The sequence below is a fragment of the Microtus oregoni genome, unplaced genomic scaffold, assembly GCF_018167655.1.
Source record: "Microtus oregoni isolate MIOR12 unplaced genomic scaffold, Mior012 000065F_ref0000479, whole genome shotgun sequence".
Taxonomy (NCBI): domain Eukaryota; kingdom Metazoa; phylum Chordata; class Mammalia; order Rodentia; family Cricetidae; genus Microtus; species Microtus oregoni.
In genome coordinates, this window is record NW_024543875.1 from 3,580,025 (window position 1) to 3,601,545 (window position 21,521).

At 42.5% G+C, this 21,521-nt stretch overlaps 1 protein-coding gene across 3 annotated transcripts in view; it reads right to left on the reverse strand.

The window, feature by feature from the left end:
- Fbxo15 (F-box protein 15) overlaps positions 1 to 21,521 on the reverse strand; it is a 49,520-nt gene that overhangs the window by 9,756 nt on the left and 18,243 nt on the right. For 2 of the 3 annotated variants that reach the window (XM_041640921.1, XM_041640920.1), the window contains 3 exons: positions 17,276 to 17,402; positions 15,530 to 15,612; positions 14,481 to 14,626 (listed from right to left, as the gene is read on the reverse strand). In XM_041640921.1, the coding sequence (XP_041496855.1) occupies positions 14,481 to 14,626; positions 15,530 to 15,612; positions 17,276 to 17,402 (356 nt within the window). The remainder of the gene's footprint in view (positions 1 to 14,480; positions 14,627 to 15,529; positions 15,613 to 17,275; positions 17,403 to 21,521) is intronic. The other variant, XM_041640922.1, reaches the window with a different exon arrangement.

The window sequence follows — 21,521 nt, forward strand, 5'->3', positions numbered from 1 at the left end:
ACAGCAAGCAATTAATATCAGGGACAGAGGGAATGAAAAAGCCACCTATTTTTAGTATCACAGTCACAAAAATAAGATAATATGATGTATGCACAAGATCTAGAAAGGAAAAGCACTTCAAAAGAACTCACTTTCAACTGCTGTAGAGCTTCCTCTGGGCACAAGGAAAGGGAACTGTTACTGGATGACCTTTCTAAAGCTGTCTGCAGTGTGTCTCAGACTGAGCGCGAATGCTCCGCCCAGTCAGTATCTTAACAGTGACCTGGAGGTGCAGAACAAACTAACAAGGAGAAAAGGGAGACATTACCCCAAGGAGCGTATTCATGACAACAACACAAAACCAAAGTATTTGTATGGAGGGGAAAGCACAGGATCAGCACAAACACCGTTTTCTGCTAAGGTAGTGCGAGGAATCTGGTTTCAGTTGAGAGCATCTGGGGCGGGGAAATGCAAGCAGCAGCTGCACTCCTATGAAGAATTTCCGTCAGCTCAGCTGAAGAAAGACGACCCGCCATAAAGCCGTTCTCAACCTCTGGGCTGCGACCCTGGAGTGGAAGGACCCCTAAGAGCCACTGGAAACCATGGGTATTTTCAGCACAATTCATAACAGTGGCAAAATTACAGTTAGGAAGCAGGGATGGAAATAGGCTTCTGGTTGGGGTCACCATACATGAGAAACTATGCTGAAGGGCCACAGCATTAGGAAGGTGAGAACCTCTGCTCTGTTGCTATGGTATTCCTTTGCCCACATTACAGTCAGTTCCTCCTGGATTCCAATGCAGACTGAGGTCAGCGGCTCTCCAAGAACCCTCCAGTTCTTCTGCTCCTGCAACTGCTGAAATGCTCAGCTTTATGGTCTGCACTACTGGATTTTTGGCCTCTTCAGTGTGAAACAACTATTGCTGGACTGCCCAGAGTACATCTGTAAGCCAACCTAATGAATGCACCTTTGCTGTGTTACAAACCTGTTCTATCCACTCTGTTCTTTAGAGAACCTTAATACAGATTGTAAAGGAAAACCTAAACAAACAAAGAAATGATCCAAAACTCTAACTCAAAATAAAGTATGTCTGACTGGGAGTGTGCACAGCACTCCACTCAGTAGTGGAGTGCTCATCAGTAAGACCAAGGCCCTAAATCCAATCCTTCTAGATTAATGTACAAATTCAACAGGACTCTGTTAAGATCCTATAGATATTTGGTCTCTAGCCAAGTTCATGCACATAAAATAAATATTTACATAAATATAAAAAGCATAAATAGATGATAATAATATATCACTAACTTTTTAACTAGGGTAAAAGACATACATTTTCATAACACCATAATTAAACTTGAACGATCAGAGGCAATCACCTGAGAGAAAAGGGTAAGAACTGAAGAGAAGTAATTAACCTATAGGAAATAAGGTGAGTGTATGTCTGATTTTACAAAGTAGGATGCTCCATATAAAACAATTTGAAAACTAACTGAAAACTTCTGAGATATCTATATGTACAAAATTAAAAGGTAAAAGACAAAATGGAAGATCTGTAAGAAGCGTATGCACCCAGTCACAACATTTAAAATAACGGAGCCAAACAGAGATATGACTAGGACCGTCAGGAAACATGAAAATGGGGCCATAACACCAGCTCCTTCTGGGGCTAGCAGTGACTGCCTCATCAGCAGGCTCCAATACCGACGTGTGCAAGGGCACAAGGATAAACTGCTCTCGTGGACAGTCAGAGGTGATGGTGAAGCCGCTTCATAAGTGTGCTCACCATGAGGACCACAGGCCTCTGGGTAAACTGATACGCCACTGATCTCTACAGTCATTAGAGACTTTTCAAAATAATATTGATGACAACAGTGCTTCAATCACAAGAAATGAAAGATTAAATGCCCAATTGGAAGAAGGGACCAATAAATCAGGATAAACCTGGAATTTCATACAACTTTTCGAAGTCAAATTTTTCTAAAACTGGAAAATGCTCACAATGCAGTGACAAGGAAAAATAGAGAACAACATTTTCCAGATAATTTCTGCAGAGAAAGTGTTATGAATTTGAAAATGGACCAAGTTATGAGCAATAGTTGTCTTGAGGGGTTTTATTTAATTTTTTCTAATAATTGTCTACAGATTTCAAATCTTATAATAAAAAGACATTCTGGCCAGGCGATGATAGTGCATGCCTTTAATCCCAGCACTCGGGAGGCAGAGGCAGGCGGATCTCTGTGAGTTCGAGACCAGCCTGATCTACAGAGCTAGTTCCAGTACAGGCTCCAAAGCCACAGAGAAACCCTGTCTTGAAAAACCAAAAAATAATAATAATAATAATAATAATAATAATAATAATAATAATAAATAAAAGACATTCTAGTTTCTAGTTCAGCATGTAGGATCACTGATGCCTAGTGAGCCCCAGAGCCTGAGCAGAACCTTCCAGCATCGGAGGAAGCTTCCAGCTCAGTTCCAGCTTGATTTCTCTACTTCTCTGCAACCAGGATATCTTATTCAGTTCTGGTGGGCAATTAAGAGGAATAACCTGCTCGGTTTTTTTGGGGGGGAGGGGGGATGCTCTGGAGCCTACCTAAAGTTTGGCAACCTCCTTAAAAAGTAAACATACTCTTGCCACAGGGTAGAATATTTGTGCTCCTTACTGTTTACACTCAAATATGTTGAGTTGAAAATGTCTACACAAAGCCAGGCAGTGGTGGCACACATCTTTAATCCCAGCAGTCAGGAGGCAGAGGCAAGTGGGTCTCTTGAGTTCAAGGCCAACCTGGTCTACACAGTGAGTTTCAGGACAGGCTCCAAAGCTACACCAACAAACCCTGACAAAAAAAGAAGGAAGGAAGGAAGGAAGGAAGGAAGGAAGGAAGGAAGGAAGGGAGGAAAGAAAATGTCTATACAAAACCCTCCATGAACACACACACACACACACACACACACACACACACATATATATTTAATCAAAATTCACCAGAGTTAGAACTGGACATGATTTCTTCCGGTATATTAATGAAAAAGCTACATCTAAGCAGTACTAACAAAGGATGAGCTATCACACTATGAAAAATAGAAAAAACCCTTACATGATAAAGAAGTCAGTCTGAAGTGTGTGCACTTCATAATTCCATCTGTGTGACATTCCGTGTGAAGTGTGTGAAGAAAACACAAAGTATAAAGACAGTAAGGCTAGTGATTACCAGACAGTGAGGAAAGGCAAGGACAGAGACTTCTAAGGTAATCAAATGGCTGCATATAATACTCACAGCAGATACACACCATTAGAATCTGCCCAAACCCACACAACACGTAAGAAAAGTGACTGCTGGGCACTATGGTTAACATGTGGGCATCGGCTGTTACTAACACTCCTCTCTGGTGAGACATGGTAAAGGGAGCGGCAGAAAGGATCATATGGGATGGTTCTGCATGGCCCTCCTCTCCGTTTCACTATGAACCTAAAGATGCTCTAAAAAGTAAAGCATCCTTTCTTAGAAGTCAAAGGCTAGGAGCAGTGAGCTTTGCTATTAAAGTTGTTTCTCTCTACTTTATTCTAACTACACCTCTGAATTCTGATAAAAGACTACAATATACCATGCTGGGCAAAACCTTTCTCCTTCTGCTTCTGGAAATTGGTAATAATTAGCTTGATACTAAGATCAAATAAGTATACATTCCTTTATCCTCTGTGTTGCTGATCAGGCCCTTTGGCAAGCTCGATTTACACTTCAAAGACACAACTGGACTATTTCCTCTGTTCATCAGGCTGTACTGTAACCTAATCAAAATGCTAATGGAGAGCTGTGCAGAAAAGAGCTCATATAGCATGCTGGAGTCCATCTACTCTTCACAAGCTCTGCTCACAGGGACAGGCTTTGACAATCCAGGAGAACAGGATTCAGAGAACCCTCCACCTACTTGATAAGGCTGCTCACTGTGCCTGGTGCCTGTGCTCTTGGTTTATACTAAGCGCCTCTTTCCTTGTAGGAATCTGGAAAGACAATAGCTCTAGGTCACAGGAACCGACAGCAGCCGCCATAAAAACTTGAATCTACAGTAAGATTTGATCAGCTCTGCACAGTCCTGGGAGCACCCCCCCACACACACCATGAGAACAGTGAGCACTCTAGGCACTGGGTGGTTTCCAGTGAGCCTCAGTCCACAGATCTTTCCTTTGTTGGTTTTATCCACTAATACATCAGCATCCTAAGGACTGTGAACTGTCCTCGTGAGTCAATAAACTTTGGAACTAATAGTAAATGACATCAGTCTATCTGCGTTTTCAAAAACAGAAGAAGGGAGAGAGGGAGGGAGGGAAAAAATTGCATAAGGCAGTTTTTTAACAACCTTCAATACTAACTTGCCAGTCATTCTGCAAGTATTTCCTGTGCTATTATCCCTCTTTCTCTCTTATCCTCCCATAAATTGAATTCAGACAGCAAAATATATCCTCAGTTAATCTTCCCTTGTACTTAATTTTAATGGGAATACACAAAAATGTCATCAATTATGTGACATTCTAAGGATCTTAATTTTTTTCTTTGAAAAGAGATTATATAAATCACTTAAAAAAACTTCAATATAGCTATGACTTGTCAAAGTGGCAAAACACATAAAACTCCCAAGGAAAGAATGCTGGGGAAATGGCTCAGTGCGTAGTGTCCGCTGTGAAACATGAGGACCTTAGTCCAGATCCACAGCACCCATCTTTAAAAAGCATTGCAGACAGGAGCACCATGCTTCTGCAATGTCACCACTGGGGAACAGAAAAGGACTCCTAGAGCTTTTTGGCCAGTCAGTCCAGTCAAGAGAACCTGTTTCAGAACACACTCAGCACTGCACACTGCCCCCCCCACACACAGAAGTACACAAACACTTGTATAACCTCAAAGAAAGACAGCTTTCCAGTTCCTTAGTGAGCATGAGTCAGCTCCACAGAAAAACAGTCAAAACACCCACAGAAGGAGAAGTGGCCGAAATCATAATAAGTGCATATCAAGTCGAGCTGAAAGGTAGCAAAATCTACGCAAACAGTAGTGTCCAGAAGCCTGGGCACATGAAATCAGAGGACTTCAAATAACTTCTGACCTTGCATAATAAACACACATGTGCCTAAAGGTCAGCGAAGAGAAGACAGCAAAGCAGGACTTGGTGCTCATGACTGGGAGCTGGATCTACAAGAAAGAGGAATTAAAAGCTCGGCAGGTTCTGCTACAATCTGAAGTGGGTGACAACAGCAGCACTGGGCATGGACAATCTGTAGGCTGCTTTATGAGATGTGAGCATGGCTACCCCAGAGCAGTCACCACTATCAGCTCCACAGCTATCTTCAACACTGTGGTGCAAGAATCTAACCTCAGGCATTAAGAGTCGCTCCTGATTTGCTTAGCAGCTTGTATTGAAAAACAAAAAACTTCAAAGAACCTTTAGCAAAGTACATGGAATGAGTTACGAACAGAAAATATTATGACCAAGATGTAGCCTGAATGAGATCCTTAGAACTTATTCTGAATACTTCATCAGATCTTTTCCCTCTGAAATGAATGCATAATAAACTCTTTGAGGATTTACATTCCCTATATATTCAACTCTATAGACCCTCTTTGCCAGTTATTATTTGCAAATTATTCTACACAACCTATTCTATACCAAAGTTTTCAAGAATTAATATAATCTACATGATGAAGACACACCCAGATAGAAAGATATACCATGTTATACTTAGTTAAGCTATGTGATAATTATTTTCTGTAAGTAAATGTTTATCAGATGTAATTAAATGGTTAGATACTCTGACTGTTTTGAATTGTAGAAGATGAGCAGTGGTCCTCTGTCCCACTCTTAATGGCAGGAGTGCAGGCTAATGCTCACCAAGCAGACTCCATCATTTTCAAAAACAAGTAAGGATCTGTTTGGTGTTATCAATTCACAATACAGAAAGGTTTAAATTTAATTTAAATTTTAAAAAGAAAAAGATAGGGGAACAATTAGCTCAGTACAGAATGGTGGCTTCCTCTGGCAGAAGGAAAAGCAGATGGCAGCAATAAGGACCACACAAGGGCCTCAAATGTCATGGCAACAGTCTATTCCTTAAATTTTGTCCTGACTCCCTGATTATTATCTTACTGTTGTCTAAAGTCCTACAGCATACACAGAAAAGATTCTAATAGCTCACCATTAGAATTTTAAGTCCAAGTTTTGCAGCCATCCCTCTATTCGTTTTCCCAAAAAGAGGCCTTCATCTGTCTACCTGCGTACCCACCACCCACCTAACTGTCCATCTGCGTGGCTGGGAAGAGAGCCTGTGGTCTTACACTAGGCAAGTGTTCTACCACTAAGCTATATCCTAACCCATCCAAAACTATTTCAGAATCAATTCTGCAAGTTTTACAATCCCCACTAAGATTTTTAAATAAACAATTGCAATCAATTTATGGATGAAACTGGCACATAGATATGACCGTTCCTCACAGACAGAATGCTAGAAACGGCCTACAAAATGACCAGGCTCAGGCTCTGTGTCACGCCCTACTTCACTTCAGCCTTCCTCTGCTACAGTAACCTGGGTATTTAACGTGTCTAGTCTCGACACCATGACTAATTGTCTCGTGTTCCTCCCTTGGCCCCACAGAACTCCTGCAATCTTCCTCTCAGTAGCAGTGTGTACCAGCACCTGTCTCAGCAAGCTCTAGGCCTCACTGCTGAAATGCAGGAATTCTGTCTATTCCCGTGTGGGCTTCATCCTTGAATTCTGTCACTACTTGTTAATGAAGGACCAAACAACTTGGCCTTGACTCTTTGACCCTGTGTGCTTCTCTGAAGGTGTCTCATTAGTGCCTGGCCAGGTTCCTCCTGTCTCACTGAGGACAAAGAAAGCAGAGAGCAACCCAAATTCTAGGGACATGATGATAAAACATTTCATCCTTGATAGGGACAAAGAGTTTAAAAAAAAATAGGGATAACATTCTGTCATCCTGAACTACAATGACATAGCTGAGATTTACTAAATATACTACAGGGTACCAAGAGAGTTCCTCAAAAACTGTAAAGGACAATCCATTTGTATTTTTAAAAGACATTACAAACTCTGATGGCAACAGCTCCCTCTCCTGACTCTTATTGGAATCACATGAAGAGGGAGAAATGCCCTGAATCCACATAGGAAAATCCTTTTACTATATAGAGCCTTAAGCATGGGAAGGATGTGGATGCACACACAGCACACATGATCTAGATAAGACAAATTACTAAATTTAACATTTTCCTTCACTAACTTCAACTTTTACATGTTTAGCAAGCATGTTATTACTGACATGGTTTTTTTCACCCTTTATAGAGCTGGACTGAACATTACTGCAGCAAATCAGCACAACAGACCCGCTTTGACCACATCTAGGAATCCACAACTTTGAAAAGACAGTTATAGTCACCCCGCCCTCTCTTGCTTGCTCGCTTGCGTGCACATGCACGCCCCCCCCACACACACAGAGAGAGAGAGAGAGAGAGACAGAGAGACAGAGACACAGAGAAAACCCTAAAATGCATATATAGTGATACTTTGTTTGTATTTTAATAAATAAAACTTGCCTAAAGTTCAGAGAGTAAGAGAGCCACACTGATCACCCCTACAGACCAGGCAGTGATCACACATATCTTTAATCCTGGCTCGCCATGGAAACCAGGCGGTACTACTGTACACCCTTAATCCCAGAACTAGAGAGGATTATAACACCGGAGCAGACAGCTCTCAGTCTCATTCTGAGATTCCTGGAGGCAGGATGGCCACTTCGGACTGAGATAGAGGTAAGAGCCAGTAGCTGCCTGTTTTTGCTTTTCTGACCTTCAGGTTGAACCCCAATTTCTGTCTCTGGTTTTTATTAATCATGCTACATGCATACAATTAAAATACAAACATATCCCAATGGTTATGTAGCCAGGTGTGTGCTCTGGAGTGAGGTGGATGCAGATGCACATGGGAGCCTCACCTCATGGCAGCTATTAGCTGCAGAGGCCACACCAGTGACTCAGGAGAAGATGCTCTATTCCAGTCTCACAGCAATTCCTGAAGACAGTGAACTGCAGAAGCAGCTACAATGAGTGCTCACGTGTACGTGATCACTAACAACTCCAGCACAAACAGACGGAAACCCATTCAGCAGTAGCTAGGCTCATTCTACATACATCAACATGTATGGATAAGACACGTACACTGAAAGAGATGAGGACAACACTGCAAGGAAAAGGAATAAGTTGGCAGATGGTGTAAACAGGCAGTACTGGAGCTCTCTGTATTTTTACAGTGTGAAACTATTTCACATTTTCAAAGCTGTAAAAGCTTTAGAAACAAATTTTACAGACTGGTTGTAATCAGTCAGAAGTAGAAAACATGCTTGAGGCTTTCCTTGCAGTGAGGAGATGGCAACGAAATTTTACATGTAGTGATGCACCTATACTATGGGTGCCTAGACATAATACACTTGGGCCACTGATGAACCTTTGGGGCTTCCTCCTTCCAAAGAGCAAGACAGGGCTTTACCCTATATGCATAGTATTGTAAGAGTGATAAGGCCAGGGCAAAACCACAGTGGCTACTCTGGACCTGTGAGGTAACCTGAGAAGCAGGCTTGATTGGCATCTGGGAGGCCTGCCTAGACTCTGAGAGGCAGGAAGGCAAGGTTTTCTTCATGGAATGCTTCTCAAACCCTTGCCACCCTCTTGTTGTGGTCCAGCAATGCCACCAAGATGCAAGACCATTTCCATACAGGCCCAGGATTTCTCAAATGGCCCTTCAGTAGTGTGGCCATCAAGAGCGGTCAGCAGCAGCCAGACGAACTCTACATACATGATATGTACAGACACACAAACAGAAGGAGATAAGGACAACACAGAGAAGGAAAGGGATTATACATCACCCTGGAGAATATGCATGCACACACCTACAGAACACTCAGTGCTCAGACTGACATTCTAGGCGACCCCCAGGAACAAAATAAAGAAACAGCATCAAGGATATCTTTTCAAATAAGACTAACTGGTAAAACTGAATAACACAACACAGAGAGCTTAGGGGAGAGCCTGAGATTCCAGACGTGGCATAGCAAGGAAGTCTCCCAGCTGAGAGTGCCCAAGCCTGAGAGTGACTGTGCAAAGACCTGTGGTGGTCATACTGCAGACATGAGGGCAGGCTCAGGACCCATAAAGCACTGACCTGATACAGTCAAGGAAGCTGGCCCTGCCACAGCAGGATTGGGAAAGCAGAGCAGGGCAGAAGATAGACGGGGATGATGCCACAGAGGGGACCGGAAAGGCAGAGTTTGGACCCCGCAGACCACAGCAATGGTCACAAGGTTCAAATGAAAGGAGAACTCTGGGAAGCAGCTGCACCAAGGACCGCCCAACTTGCATTATTATCCCTTCACAAGGCACCACTCTCAATCACTACTCAACAAAGCCAGTTCTTACCACGGGAACACCTGGACAGGCTGAATGTTGGCAGTGCAGAGACAAGGACTGGTTGGGAAGGGGCAGAAAGCACCATGACACAGCAGACTAAGTTCTCCAACACCATCAAGGGCAGAAACATTTGTACCCAAGTGTGGATCAGGGTATGGTGGTATATACCTGGACTCCACCGAAGAGATTTTTATCGGCAGAGCCTTGTGTGATGGAACAAAGGTAAATACTGAGGTACAGACACCACCTGAGGCTCAGTTAAAAACAGAATTTTCCAACTCTGCAAAGAGCAGCTAGTTGTTCTGGAGCAGCCCCATTACCAGGGGCTGTCAGGGCCTGAAAACAGCCGCCCAAGGTGGAGGCTCACAGCAGGTTTGTGCCCAGGAGATTATCAAAATGGACTCAAAAACATAAACCATATGATCACAATCATCCCTATAGATGTAAAAGGCCCTTGGATAACATCAAACAGCCTTTCATGATATGTCATGAAAAGAAATGATGAACGGACATGACACATGTCAACATTATAAAGGGTATGTACAACAAACCTATAACTAATATCATGGTAAGTGAGAAGACAAGCGTCCACTCTGTCCAATTCAATACAGAGCTCAACGTTTTAGCCACAGCAATAAGGCAAGAGAAAGAAATAAAAGGAATACAAGTACAAAAGAAGGGAAAGGATTAAGGCATCTATCTCCCGTTGCAGATGACATGACTCTACACAAGACTACCAAGGAACTCTTAGAATTGATACTTTCAGCAAAGCAGTAGATAACAAAATTAGCACACGAAAATCAATGGCCTTCCTACATACCAACAACAATCATTAACACAAACCAGAGAAGAAATACCACTCAAAACAGCCACCTATACAGTCTTGTTTTGGGGAGGTGTGGTGAAATATTTGTTGAATATTGTGTTGCATTCATTTATGCCATGGAACATTTGTTTAATGATGCAAAGATGTGCTGCATTCTTTTATATTGCATTTGTTTAACTCTGTGAAGCTGTTTTACTGTGCCTGCCTAAAACACCGGAGTGGTCTAATAAAGAGACAATAACTGGGCAGGAAAAGGATAGGCAGGTCTGCCAGGCAGAGAGGATAAATAGAAGGAGAAGGGTAGCGAGGAAAAAAAGGAGGATGCCAGGGGCCAGCTACCCAGCCAACAGACAGACACAAAAATGAAACAAAAATAGAGAGAGAAATAAAAAAGGCAGAGCCCAGAGACAAAAGGTAGATGGGATAATTTAAGCTAAGAAAAGCTGGCTAGAAATAAGCCAAATCAAGGCCAGGCATTCATAAGAAAGAGCAAGTCTCAGTGTATTTATTTGAGAGCTAGATGGTGGGCCCCAAAGAACAAAAAAAAAAAAAAAAAAAAAAAAAAACCACAGGGCTGGGATCCTTGAAGAGAAGATAGGAGTGGCAACTGATGAAGATGCAGCCTCTGTGGCAGCAAAGATCCCAGCATATTACAAATATCAGCACCATGGGATGATTCCAAAGGACAGCAGCAGCTGTGGAGTAGAGCTTACTTATGAGACGAACTTATGAGACGAGTTATGTGAGCTACGGATTTTAGTGCCAGAGAAGTGAGGTTGCTCAAGCCCCTTGTAGCCCAGATCATATGTGGGTCCCTGACGTCAATCACTGACATTTTTACATTGTTGATGTTAGTTTTGTTTTGATTTGACCGTGATTGTTCCCTGGTTCTTGCCTCTTGGAGTAATACACTACATAAAATCATTGTTATTATTTATTATTATATAAAAGCCTACAGCTAAAAGACTGGACTTTTAAAGAGACATTAGGATTTTAAAGAGAACTTGGACTTTTAAGACTGTGAGAGCAGAAAAAGACCATGAGCAGTCTAAACAACAGTAAACAACAAGAACACTTTGGATGTTACCGCTGTCCCTGATTTCAAGTTGTACTGTAGAGCCATGGTAATAAAAACAGTATCACACTGGCACAAAGACAGACCCATGGAGCAGGGCAACAGAAAGAAGAGGGGAGAGATGCAAGTCACTGCAACTATAGACACATGACTTTTAGCAATGATGTTCAAAATACTCAGAAAAATGGCATCTTCAACAAATGCTGTTAGTCAAAGTGGATATCAACATGCAAAAGAATGAAACTAGATTCTTAGCTCTCATCCTGAATAAAATTCACTCCATATGGATCCAAGATTCAACTGAAGACCAAATATTTTTAAACTGCTAAGGAAAAAGTAGTAAATAAGCTTCAGCATACAGCTATGGATAAGAATTTTCTGATAGGAGTCCAGCAGCACAGGAAATAAGACCAGCAATTGATAAATGGGATCTCATAAAAGTACAAAGCTTCTATACTGAGATGGAAACTGTCAATCAACTAAAGAGGCAGCCCAAGAATAGAATAAAATCTTTGCCAACTACACATGTGACAAAGGGATTAGTATCTAGAAAATACAAGGAATTAAAAAAAAAAAACTAAGCACCAAGATAACAAACACCAGCCAAGCATGGTGGTGCGCACTTTAATCCCAGCACTCAGGAGGCTCTGTCAGTTCAAGGCCAGCCTGGTCTACAGAGTGAGTTCCAGCACAACCAAAACTACAGAGAAACCCTGTCTAGAAAATCCAAATAAGAGAAAGAGAGAGAGAAATTTAAAAATATACCATGAAACTAAAGAAAGAGTTCTCCAAAGAATAAATATGAATGGCTAATAAACAGTTTTAAAAGTGGTCAACATCTTTAGTCACCAGAGAATAAGGATTAAAACTACTTTAACATCCTATCATAAATGACCACCGTCACAAACACAGATTATGACAAACAGTGGCATGGGGAAGGAGAACGCTTTCCAGCGCTGGTGGGAATGCACACTAGCACAGACACTGTGAAAATCAGTCTGGAGGTTCTCAAAGAAACAAAACATGATCTACCATATGACCCGGCTGTACCACTGGGTGTATATCCAAGGATCTCAATACCCTACTGCAGAGATACTTGGACATCTATGTTCATTGCTGCTCTATTCACAATAGGCAAGAAACAGAATCAAATGTGGTACATATACTCAATAGAATTCTACCCAGCTGTAAAGAAAAATGAAACTGTAGGTAAATGACAGAACTGGAAAGAATACGGAGTAAGGTACTCGGGCCCAGAAGGACAAGTGCTCCCTGTTCTCTCTCATGAAGGGAGGCAGGTGGGCGCACTGGGAAGTGATGGCCATGAAAGCCAGCTGAAGCGAAAGTAGAGGGCGGGCAGACTGCTGATAACACAGGCTTAGCACAAAACACAGAGGGATGAGAGAGACATGCTGGCAGGGAAGGGAAGGGCTAAGCAAGCTGAAAAGTGTTTGAAAATCCATCCAGACACCTACTATCTTGTAATTCAATTAAGAATATTTTTTTAAAAGTTAAAGGGGAAACTGCTGATAAGTCTAGACAATGCTGTTCCTAGAATCAATGGGTCAACAAGAAAACATCCCCCTGCCAGGTGTGGGATACTTCTGTAAGGGATGTTGGTCACGGAGGATCCACTGGCTTCAAACACAATACAAGCTCTAGCGTTCCTCCTAAGGACCTACTGCTGAAAATATGACACACCTTGGTTGCAACGCACAGAGAAGACAAGACACGCACTGGGTCTTCCACAGCCAGCCATGGGGGAGGGAGGGGGTCATAGGGCCCCTACCCTTTCATGCTCAACTACTGAGTAACAGTGGATTTTTGGTGAGGGCCCATAATCATTTTCATTTGTGTATCAAGTGGGGGTCCACTAAGTCCCAAAGGATAGTTCCAAACCCATGATTACACAGACAGCCCTGACTAACTCAGTAGATCATAAAGCAAAAGAAAAGATCATGACAGCAGGAAAGGGATATGCGGAAGGTGGATGACAGGGATGGGGAGACGGGCAGGGAGCAATCATATACATGTGGAAACTGTGGAGGAGCAATTTTAGTGAATGAAAGGAAATACCAACAAGCGCGAGAATCTTCCTCAACCCAAAAGGCAAGGGTGGCTTGCAGATGAACACACTTGAAAGGCACAGACCACCAGCTGATACAGTCCTGGTGACAATCTTAGCTTCAAAAGGAGGGCCGTCTACAGCTAATGATAAGTTATTAAGTAAATAAAAGTTCTAAAGCCCAATATGACACTACCACAAATGGTGTCGCCTTCTTAATTTACAATCCGTGGCTGAAAGGGAGAGAATTGAGTGCTTAGCTGTTTCCGTCGCTCACCGGATAATAAGAGAACATGCTTTACAGAAAAGCTCAGTCAACAAATCTAAAACTAATGCTATAATTTTTAAAAATCAACATTTTTCTAAACTCAAACAAGCAAAACAAAAAAAAACTGATTTGGACAAGAGTCATTAGTGGATGGCAAGAGGATGATGGGTAATTATGTTTGAAAAAGAATCCCTTCCTAGTGAGGAAATGCAATCGTCCTCTTAACCAAATGACTCCATTCAGCATCACTGAAGGGCGCCTGACAGCACGCCTTGTAAGATGATGCGAAATGAAGTTACATTTTCCTCTATAAAATACACTCACCAAAAATGTTAAACTGGAACCCAAGCAGACCTACACCGGACTTAAAGTTTAAGAATTCAGAAAGCAATCCCAAAAGGAAACAAGTAGGTGGATAGGAACAGGGCACGCATTCTGAGCTTGAATTTCTCCCAGCCCTTTTCTTAATTTTGGAAAGTATGGCAAATGGCAAACACCAAGCTAGTGCAAATATGAGAAGAACTGGTTTCTCTTTAGTCTCTCTCTGCAAGGCTAAGGCGTCCACCCGGTGATCACATTCACCAAATTCCAGGGTCAAGGGAAGATTGGGAGTTAAGAAAACAGTCAGGAACATCGACAGAAAAGAGGAGGCGAGCATCCTGCAGAGGTGAGAGAGCGGGAGACAGAGACAGCCAGAGAGGCCCACGCAACACAGCCAGGCTGGCAGACTATAAAGGACCAGCTAGAAGGGTGATTCCTCTCTCTCCCCTAACCCATCAATCTCAGAAACGATAATTTCACCTTTGCTGGAGAAGAGTGCGTAAAGTGTACTACACAGGTAGAAAGTCCCACCGCCGTGCATGTCAATGTGGAGCTGATAGCCTTGCAGTCCATATTCTGGGCTGTCATCCAATAAGGGACCATGATGCTGAGGTGACACATAGGAACTGAAAAACAAATCAACACACACACACAAATCTGTCAACATCACAGACAAAATACTTGGTTGTAAAACACTCCTAAAAATTATTATCTATTCAAAACACTACTCCTACCAATGACACGCTATAGGAACCTAATAACCTTCATTCTGTGAACTCAAAGGAACTGTTCCATGTTCTCACAAAACTGAGCTTCTAACAAAACTGGCACAGATATAGAGATCCATGGGCAGCCACCAGACCAGCACAGTGACTGTGATTGAGATCCGCCCTAGAACAGCAGTTCTACAAAGGCCACCATGCCCTCGGTCTTCTCAGTGACCAAAGACAGGGGCACCAACACAGACCTACAGGCCAAGGAATCAGGCTAAGATGCAAGCTAAAATCATCTAATTGTTTCAATAAGAAAAACTTCACCATGGAAGGCAGCACACTTAAAAGCATCCAGGAGCTTTACTTAAAAACTGAGTAAGGAGCAGGCAAGGGGAAAGCTGCAGGGAGACAAAAAAGATTGTTCTCCACCTAACAGCAGGCTGATATATTAGAAGACACCCACAGAACAGACCAGAGTCAACCAGAGGGCCAAAGGTCTGGACATTTTCCAAGTTCAAAACTTTAGATTATTAAATATGAGAACCTGAGGGAGGATGGTAGCATGCTATCAGAACAAAGCACTCTTGCCCCTCTAAGTAATACCCTACCAGGTATACAGTCCTTAAACTGGAACAAACTGAGTAGATACATGTCCATAAATAATACAATTATCTTAGTGATAGCTAAGTGATCAGTCATGTCTGATGTCTTGAGTCTACTGAATATAGAATACTTTTACAGCTATCCTAAGACTATTAAGAGGGAACTGACTTCGAACCTTATGAGAATCCAATTCACCCATATACAGATACATACAGAGTGGCTGAGCCTAATGTGCTTCTCTCCACAAGGTGATGAAAATGAAGATTTGCCATGACAAAAGCCAGTTCTGCGTCCTTCTGAAAAGGTAGTTTAAAAGAACATAGTTTTCAATAGAAGTATTTTAATTTTTCACAAGTTCACTGTGAAAATCACACCTTATCATCTTGAAGATGTATACATTATTATTGCCAATAAAGTGTTACTATAAGACTTGCACACAATACCGAGAGCTGGACCATGATTCACTCAGTTGGCAGAACACATGGTCCCAAAAGAATTAACATTCTACACTTGTGCAATAGCAAAGTGCCTATTATACACAATGATTTCCATGTTATTTATTTGTATACATAAATAATATATAATATTCATATATTCATATGCATGTATACATAGATACATATACTTGTGTGTGAACAAAAGAGAGAGATGATTTCAAGCTATTTCAAACTATTTTCAAAAATAAAGACAATCTGATAAGACCCTGCAGATGTCTGGTAAATTTCATAAACTGGGCATTACTGGACAATGTTTCTCCTAGTTAGCTTCAGCTGTCAACTTGATACATCCCGGAATTACCCAAGAGTCCCAACCGAGATTCTGAATGGTCAAAACATCAGTAAGTTCCTTGTCAGACAGTCCGTCTCAGAAATGACTGCATAAACAAGACCTAAACAATAGCACAACCAATAGGCAGGCTGACATAGAAAAAGGAAATTGTCACACAGTCCCATGTCTAGACAGAACTACAGGCAAAGAATGAGAGCTGAGAGACAGAGAATTATAGCTTTTCCCAGGACTGAGCTCCCTAGTTGGTTCTCCAATAGCAAGTTCTAAAACTACATACACAAACAACAAAAATAAACCTAGCAGGTTGCATTCATATATTTCTGCATACATACTGATACATGTATATGTAACAATAATAGAAGGAGGCTATCAGTTTGAGAGTGGGAGGAGCATGAAAGGGGTTAGAGGGAAGAGACCTGTGAGTGGATACAAGGAGGGGCAAAAGGGGGAAGAGATATAATTCCATAAAAAAACAGGCACTGGTGGCACAGGCCTTTAATCCCAGCACTAGGGAGGCAGGCAGATCTGTGAGTTCGAGGCCAGCCTGGTCTACAGAGCTAGCTCCAAAATAGCTAGGGCTGTTACACAGAGAAACCCTGTCTCAAAAAAACAAAATAAAAATAAAATTTAAAAAATAAAACAAAAACTCTAAAGGATCAGAACTCAGCCTGGCCTGGTGAAGCAGAGCACACAGCCTGAAAGAACTTCGTAGATATTTAACCCTGAAGGCAGGGTGTGCCCATGTCACATCCACACGTCAGAAAGCTCTCAGAGACCTCCATGTTGGGCATGCATGTACTATCAAGAAACTCTGGCAAAGAAAGACTTGAGAGTGGAACATAGACTTACTGGGAGAGGTAGAGGGGAAGTACCCTAATGTTAAAGAAATAACTGTCAGTAGAAACAGGAAGACAGAGGAGGTGCCCATCATGCATCAGCACTGAATGCTTCCACGTCTACATTCAGTCTCACATATAACAGTGTGCAAACATGCAATGTCAAGGGACACGACAGCGTCCATGCATGAACTCCATCTTACATAATAGTGTGCAAATGTGCAACTGTCAAGGGACACGATAGCGTCCATGCATGAACTCCACCTTACATAACAGTGTGCAAACGTGCAACTGTCAAGGACACGGCACAGTTTGTGCATAAACTCCATCTTACCTGCCATAGCCCCACCAGGAGGCCAGGATTTAGACAGAATATCCGGACAAGTCTGTCACAGCCAAAGATGGTAGGCTCCCTTAAATGATCCAGATCATACTTTGCAATTAAAGACAGCCACCGTGGCCTTGGAACACCATGCCAAGAAAGAAGAGAGATTGTGAACATTCCAATATGTCTTTTTGTCAAGTCTTATTCATGTAACTAAAAATGCTTTTGAAGAGCAATTTATACACAGTGACATGCTCAAACCAAGTGACAGAATTATAGAGCCTTGTACTACTGAGAGGCAAATACACCAAGTTTTTCACCCTACTATGTCTTTCTTTCCCTCACTCTTCCTCTGAGAGCAGATGTGCCTTTTTTCCAAAGTTTTTATAAGGTAGAACTGAGAAACAGTGAAAACTGGAATATGAGAGCAGGAATGTAAGCTGAAATCATGAGTGTTTTCATGAGAGAGTCGCACAGAATTCTCAGTCTTAGTCCAAGAGTAAATACTCAGGTATGTGGGAGACGCCTTCAGTATGTTCCACGTTAAGACTTAACACCATCTACAAATATAGTGCAAGGCAGACAACAACATACATCTCAGGAAGCTGAAAAGGAGCTGAGACCTCAATGGTCAAGCAACAGAGCCAGAGCACTAGGCCAAAGTCCCCAAGGTCCTGAACACAGCATCTGGAATTGACTCAGCACCAGGTACTCAAGACAGCAGGTATCAACACAGATACCGAGCGAAACAAAGCTGGGTCACCCGTGGCACTGTTTCAAACAGAGGCGGGCTGCAAGGCAACAAAGCCAACTGCAGCTCTCACGGGACAGGATTCTACACTGTGTTCATAAGGCATTTTTACACTGACAACAGTAAGTAGGTGGCAGAACTGGCTGGTGAGACTTGTGACGTATGAACTAAAACAGACTCAGCACATGAAGAATATGCCTGGAGGAGGACGAACACAAGACCAGTGACACAAGCAGAAGCTCAAGAAAACCCAGGGGAACCTGAGCTGCAGCTGACAACGACTTTACAACACCACAGACTAGGTCCCACCATGTGACAACAGCTGCCCAGAGGGAAGGCCGGACAGTCCAGAGAAAGAATGCCATGACCATGACGGCACAGCACGCCGAACAGGTGCTCAATAGCCAGCAGCCATCGCTGCTGCCTCAGTCAAGACAGAAAGTGGCAGCTAGGTAGAGATGGCAGGAAGCCTCTTCCCTCACCTTCAACATAGCACAGCTGGGAAACACTCTAAGGATGGCTATGAAAATATTAAACAGACTCCAGGGACAAACTAAGTCCTCATTCACCTGAGCTTTACAAGTCAGTCATGGCCACTGAGGCCTTGGAGAACATTAGACCACATTCTCACAGACTTGGAGGGCACAGGCACAGGGACTGAGAACAGAACACTACGAGAACCGACAGTTGAGAGCTCATCTAGAAAGGTCTGGGCTACAGGGCAAAGATCTGAACACGGCTCCACGAGCACTTGCGATATTCCCAGAAACACTGCACAGCAGAACAAATGCAAGCTTAAGTAAAGGCGCAAAGACACAAAGATCTGTTCTCCTTCATGATGAACGCACTGGCCTACAAACTGTAGAGAGGGGCCTATCAAAGCAGATCCGTGGGACACACTTTCAGCTCTGCTTACCACTGCCAATCAAAGGCTGGACCATAGAGTTTAAATGGAAATAAATTACATTCGATTAACTTTCCCCAATGAATTTTAGCATTCATTGCTATGCAGTAACTAGTACTCCTGACCTTGGTGGCAATTTCTGGGAACACTATACTTTTAAGTGAGTTCTATAATTCAACATAACATGATCTGCAATCCATAGTCTTTCAAGGTCATTTTAACTAATGTTAACTAATTTGTATCAGCGCCTACAAACAAAAATCCCCGATACACTAAGTAACACCATCCAATCACAACAGTGCATTGTGTGGATTCCGACTGCAAACATGATTTCAGACTGTATATGACTTACCTACTATATCAGAAAAACTTGAAGTTCATCATACAAATTTCAGATTTATCCAGATAAAAATATCACTTAAAAAAGTAACTGTGTTGTCAAAATATATCTAGTAATCTAATTAGGAAAATAATCTGTGTTTTTACACTGATAATGGTTTCAGAACACAGCAAGCATGGGCAGCAATGAGAGGTCTGAGTACGATCACTAAACAGCCACAGAGCTGGCACTACAGAGGAGCCAACAGCAGGCCCACTGCAGGGAAACCATGATATTAATTTAACGTCGTCTCTTCTCATAGGGACAGAGATGCGAGGGAGCCATAAGAACCAGAGTAAGCAAAGACGGTAAGAAAAATCACCATAGAAGACGCTGCTGCAGAGTCAAAGAGGTGGGACAGGCAGCAGCACAGCCATGGAGAAGGCATCACTACTACACACTGCAACAGGTCTGATATAGACATTATTAGCCTGCTGGGGACATTAGGATCTACAGCTCCACAGTCCAGTTCTACAAGACCATGGTCACTATGGAGGTGGCTTGTGCTGTGAGCAGGAGTGAGCCTTCTAGTGCACGAGCACTCAGCACAAAGCCATCCCACAGCAGGACCTACGGACTTCACAACTAAGTCTCCTGATCTTCACCTAACAGCCATCAGCATCATATCAATGTATGGGTAAGAAGGCGGAGGTGGAGTCAGGTACACATGGCCACACATCTAGTAAATTCAAGAGAAAAATCACACAAAATAAGTGATAATTATATTTATAAAGTACTTAAACAAAATTAGTATATAATTACTGAAGAATAAGCTAATCTTATATTGTTAAAACAGTTAAAAGTGAAAATGCAGAAAAGCCACACATTTTCTAACAAACTATAAAATAATAGAACTATTTTAAAACTAGACCATCATTTTACTATTATAAGATTCAAGAACTTTTAACTTAGCCCTAATGTGACAAGCCCAGTGCCTTCTGTTCATAGCAGAAGACAGGAAGGCTCTGACACAGAAGTGAATGAAAATACATGGTGGGATTTTTTGATTACAAAGAAATACCAGGGCCTGATCTCTCGGCGGCGCCAGGAGAGCCAGCGTTGGGGTGAGTTTCTGGCCCCGCAGCACCAGCCTGGGAAGGGGAGCTCAGAGGTTCCTTGGCCCCCTATCCTTCTTGAGCTCTCTGCAGGGCCTCCACTCCCTGCATACCACCTCTTTCTTCCTAGCCCACCCAGCTTCCATCCAGAACCCTCCCCACTTCGGCCCCACCGCCCTCTTTTGGCACATAACATCACCCAGCCCAGCCTGTCTGGGCACTGGGTCCGAAACCTCGGGGCACCCAAGCGGGCAGGAGTCCCTTTGTTTCTATGGCCTGCCTGCACCAAGCAGGGTAGGCGCTTTGTTTGCTACCTGCCCACCAGCACAGAGGCCTGATCTCTCGGCGGCGCCAGGAGAGCCAACATTGGGGCACCAGGAGAGACAGCGTTGGGGAGAGCCAGCGTTGGGTAGGCAAGGAGACCTGATCTGGTAAAGAAGATCCATAAGGGGGCATTTGGAAGAAGAGATGGGCAGACGCCAAGGCAAGAATTCGCCCAACAAGCTGAAAAGCAACATGAAGCCACCAGAAACCAGCGACCTCACAACGGGAGGACATGAATACCTTAATCAAGAAGAAGTAGAAAAGATTGACTTCATGAAAGTGATTGACGCCCTTAAACAGCATGTAAAAAACGCCCTTATAGAAATGGATGAGAAATATAACAGAAAGTTTGAGGAATTGAATAAATCAGTGAATGATACCCTAGAAAACCAAGGGAAAACCAATCAAACAGATAATGGAAACAGTTCAAGACTTGAAAACCGAAATGGAGGCAAAGAAGAAAACACAAACAGAGGGCCGGCTGGACATGGAAAATTTAAGTAAACAAACAGAGTCTACAGAAACAAGCATAACCAACAGAATACAAGAGTTAGAAGAAAGAATCTCAGATTCTGAAGATACCATAGAGAAAATAAACACACTGATAAAAGAAAACAGCAAGTCCAACAAACTCTCATCACAAAATATTCAGGAAATATGGGACACAATAAAAAGACCAAACCTAAGAATAATAGGAGTAGAAGAAGGAGAAGAAGTGCAGTTCAATGGTCCAGAAAATATATTTAATAAAATTACAGAAGAAAACTTTCCCAACCTGAAGAAAGATATACCTATGAAAGTTCAAGAAGCATACAGAACACCGAATAGGCTGGACCAATAAA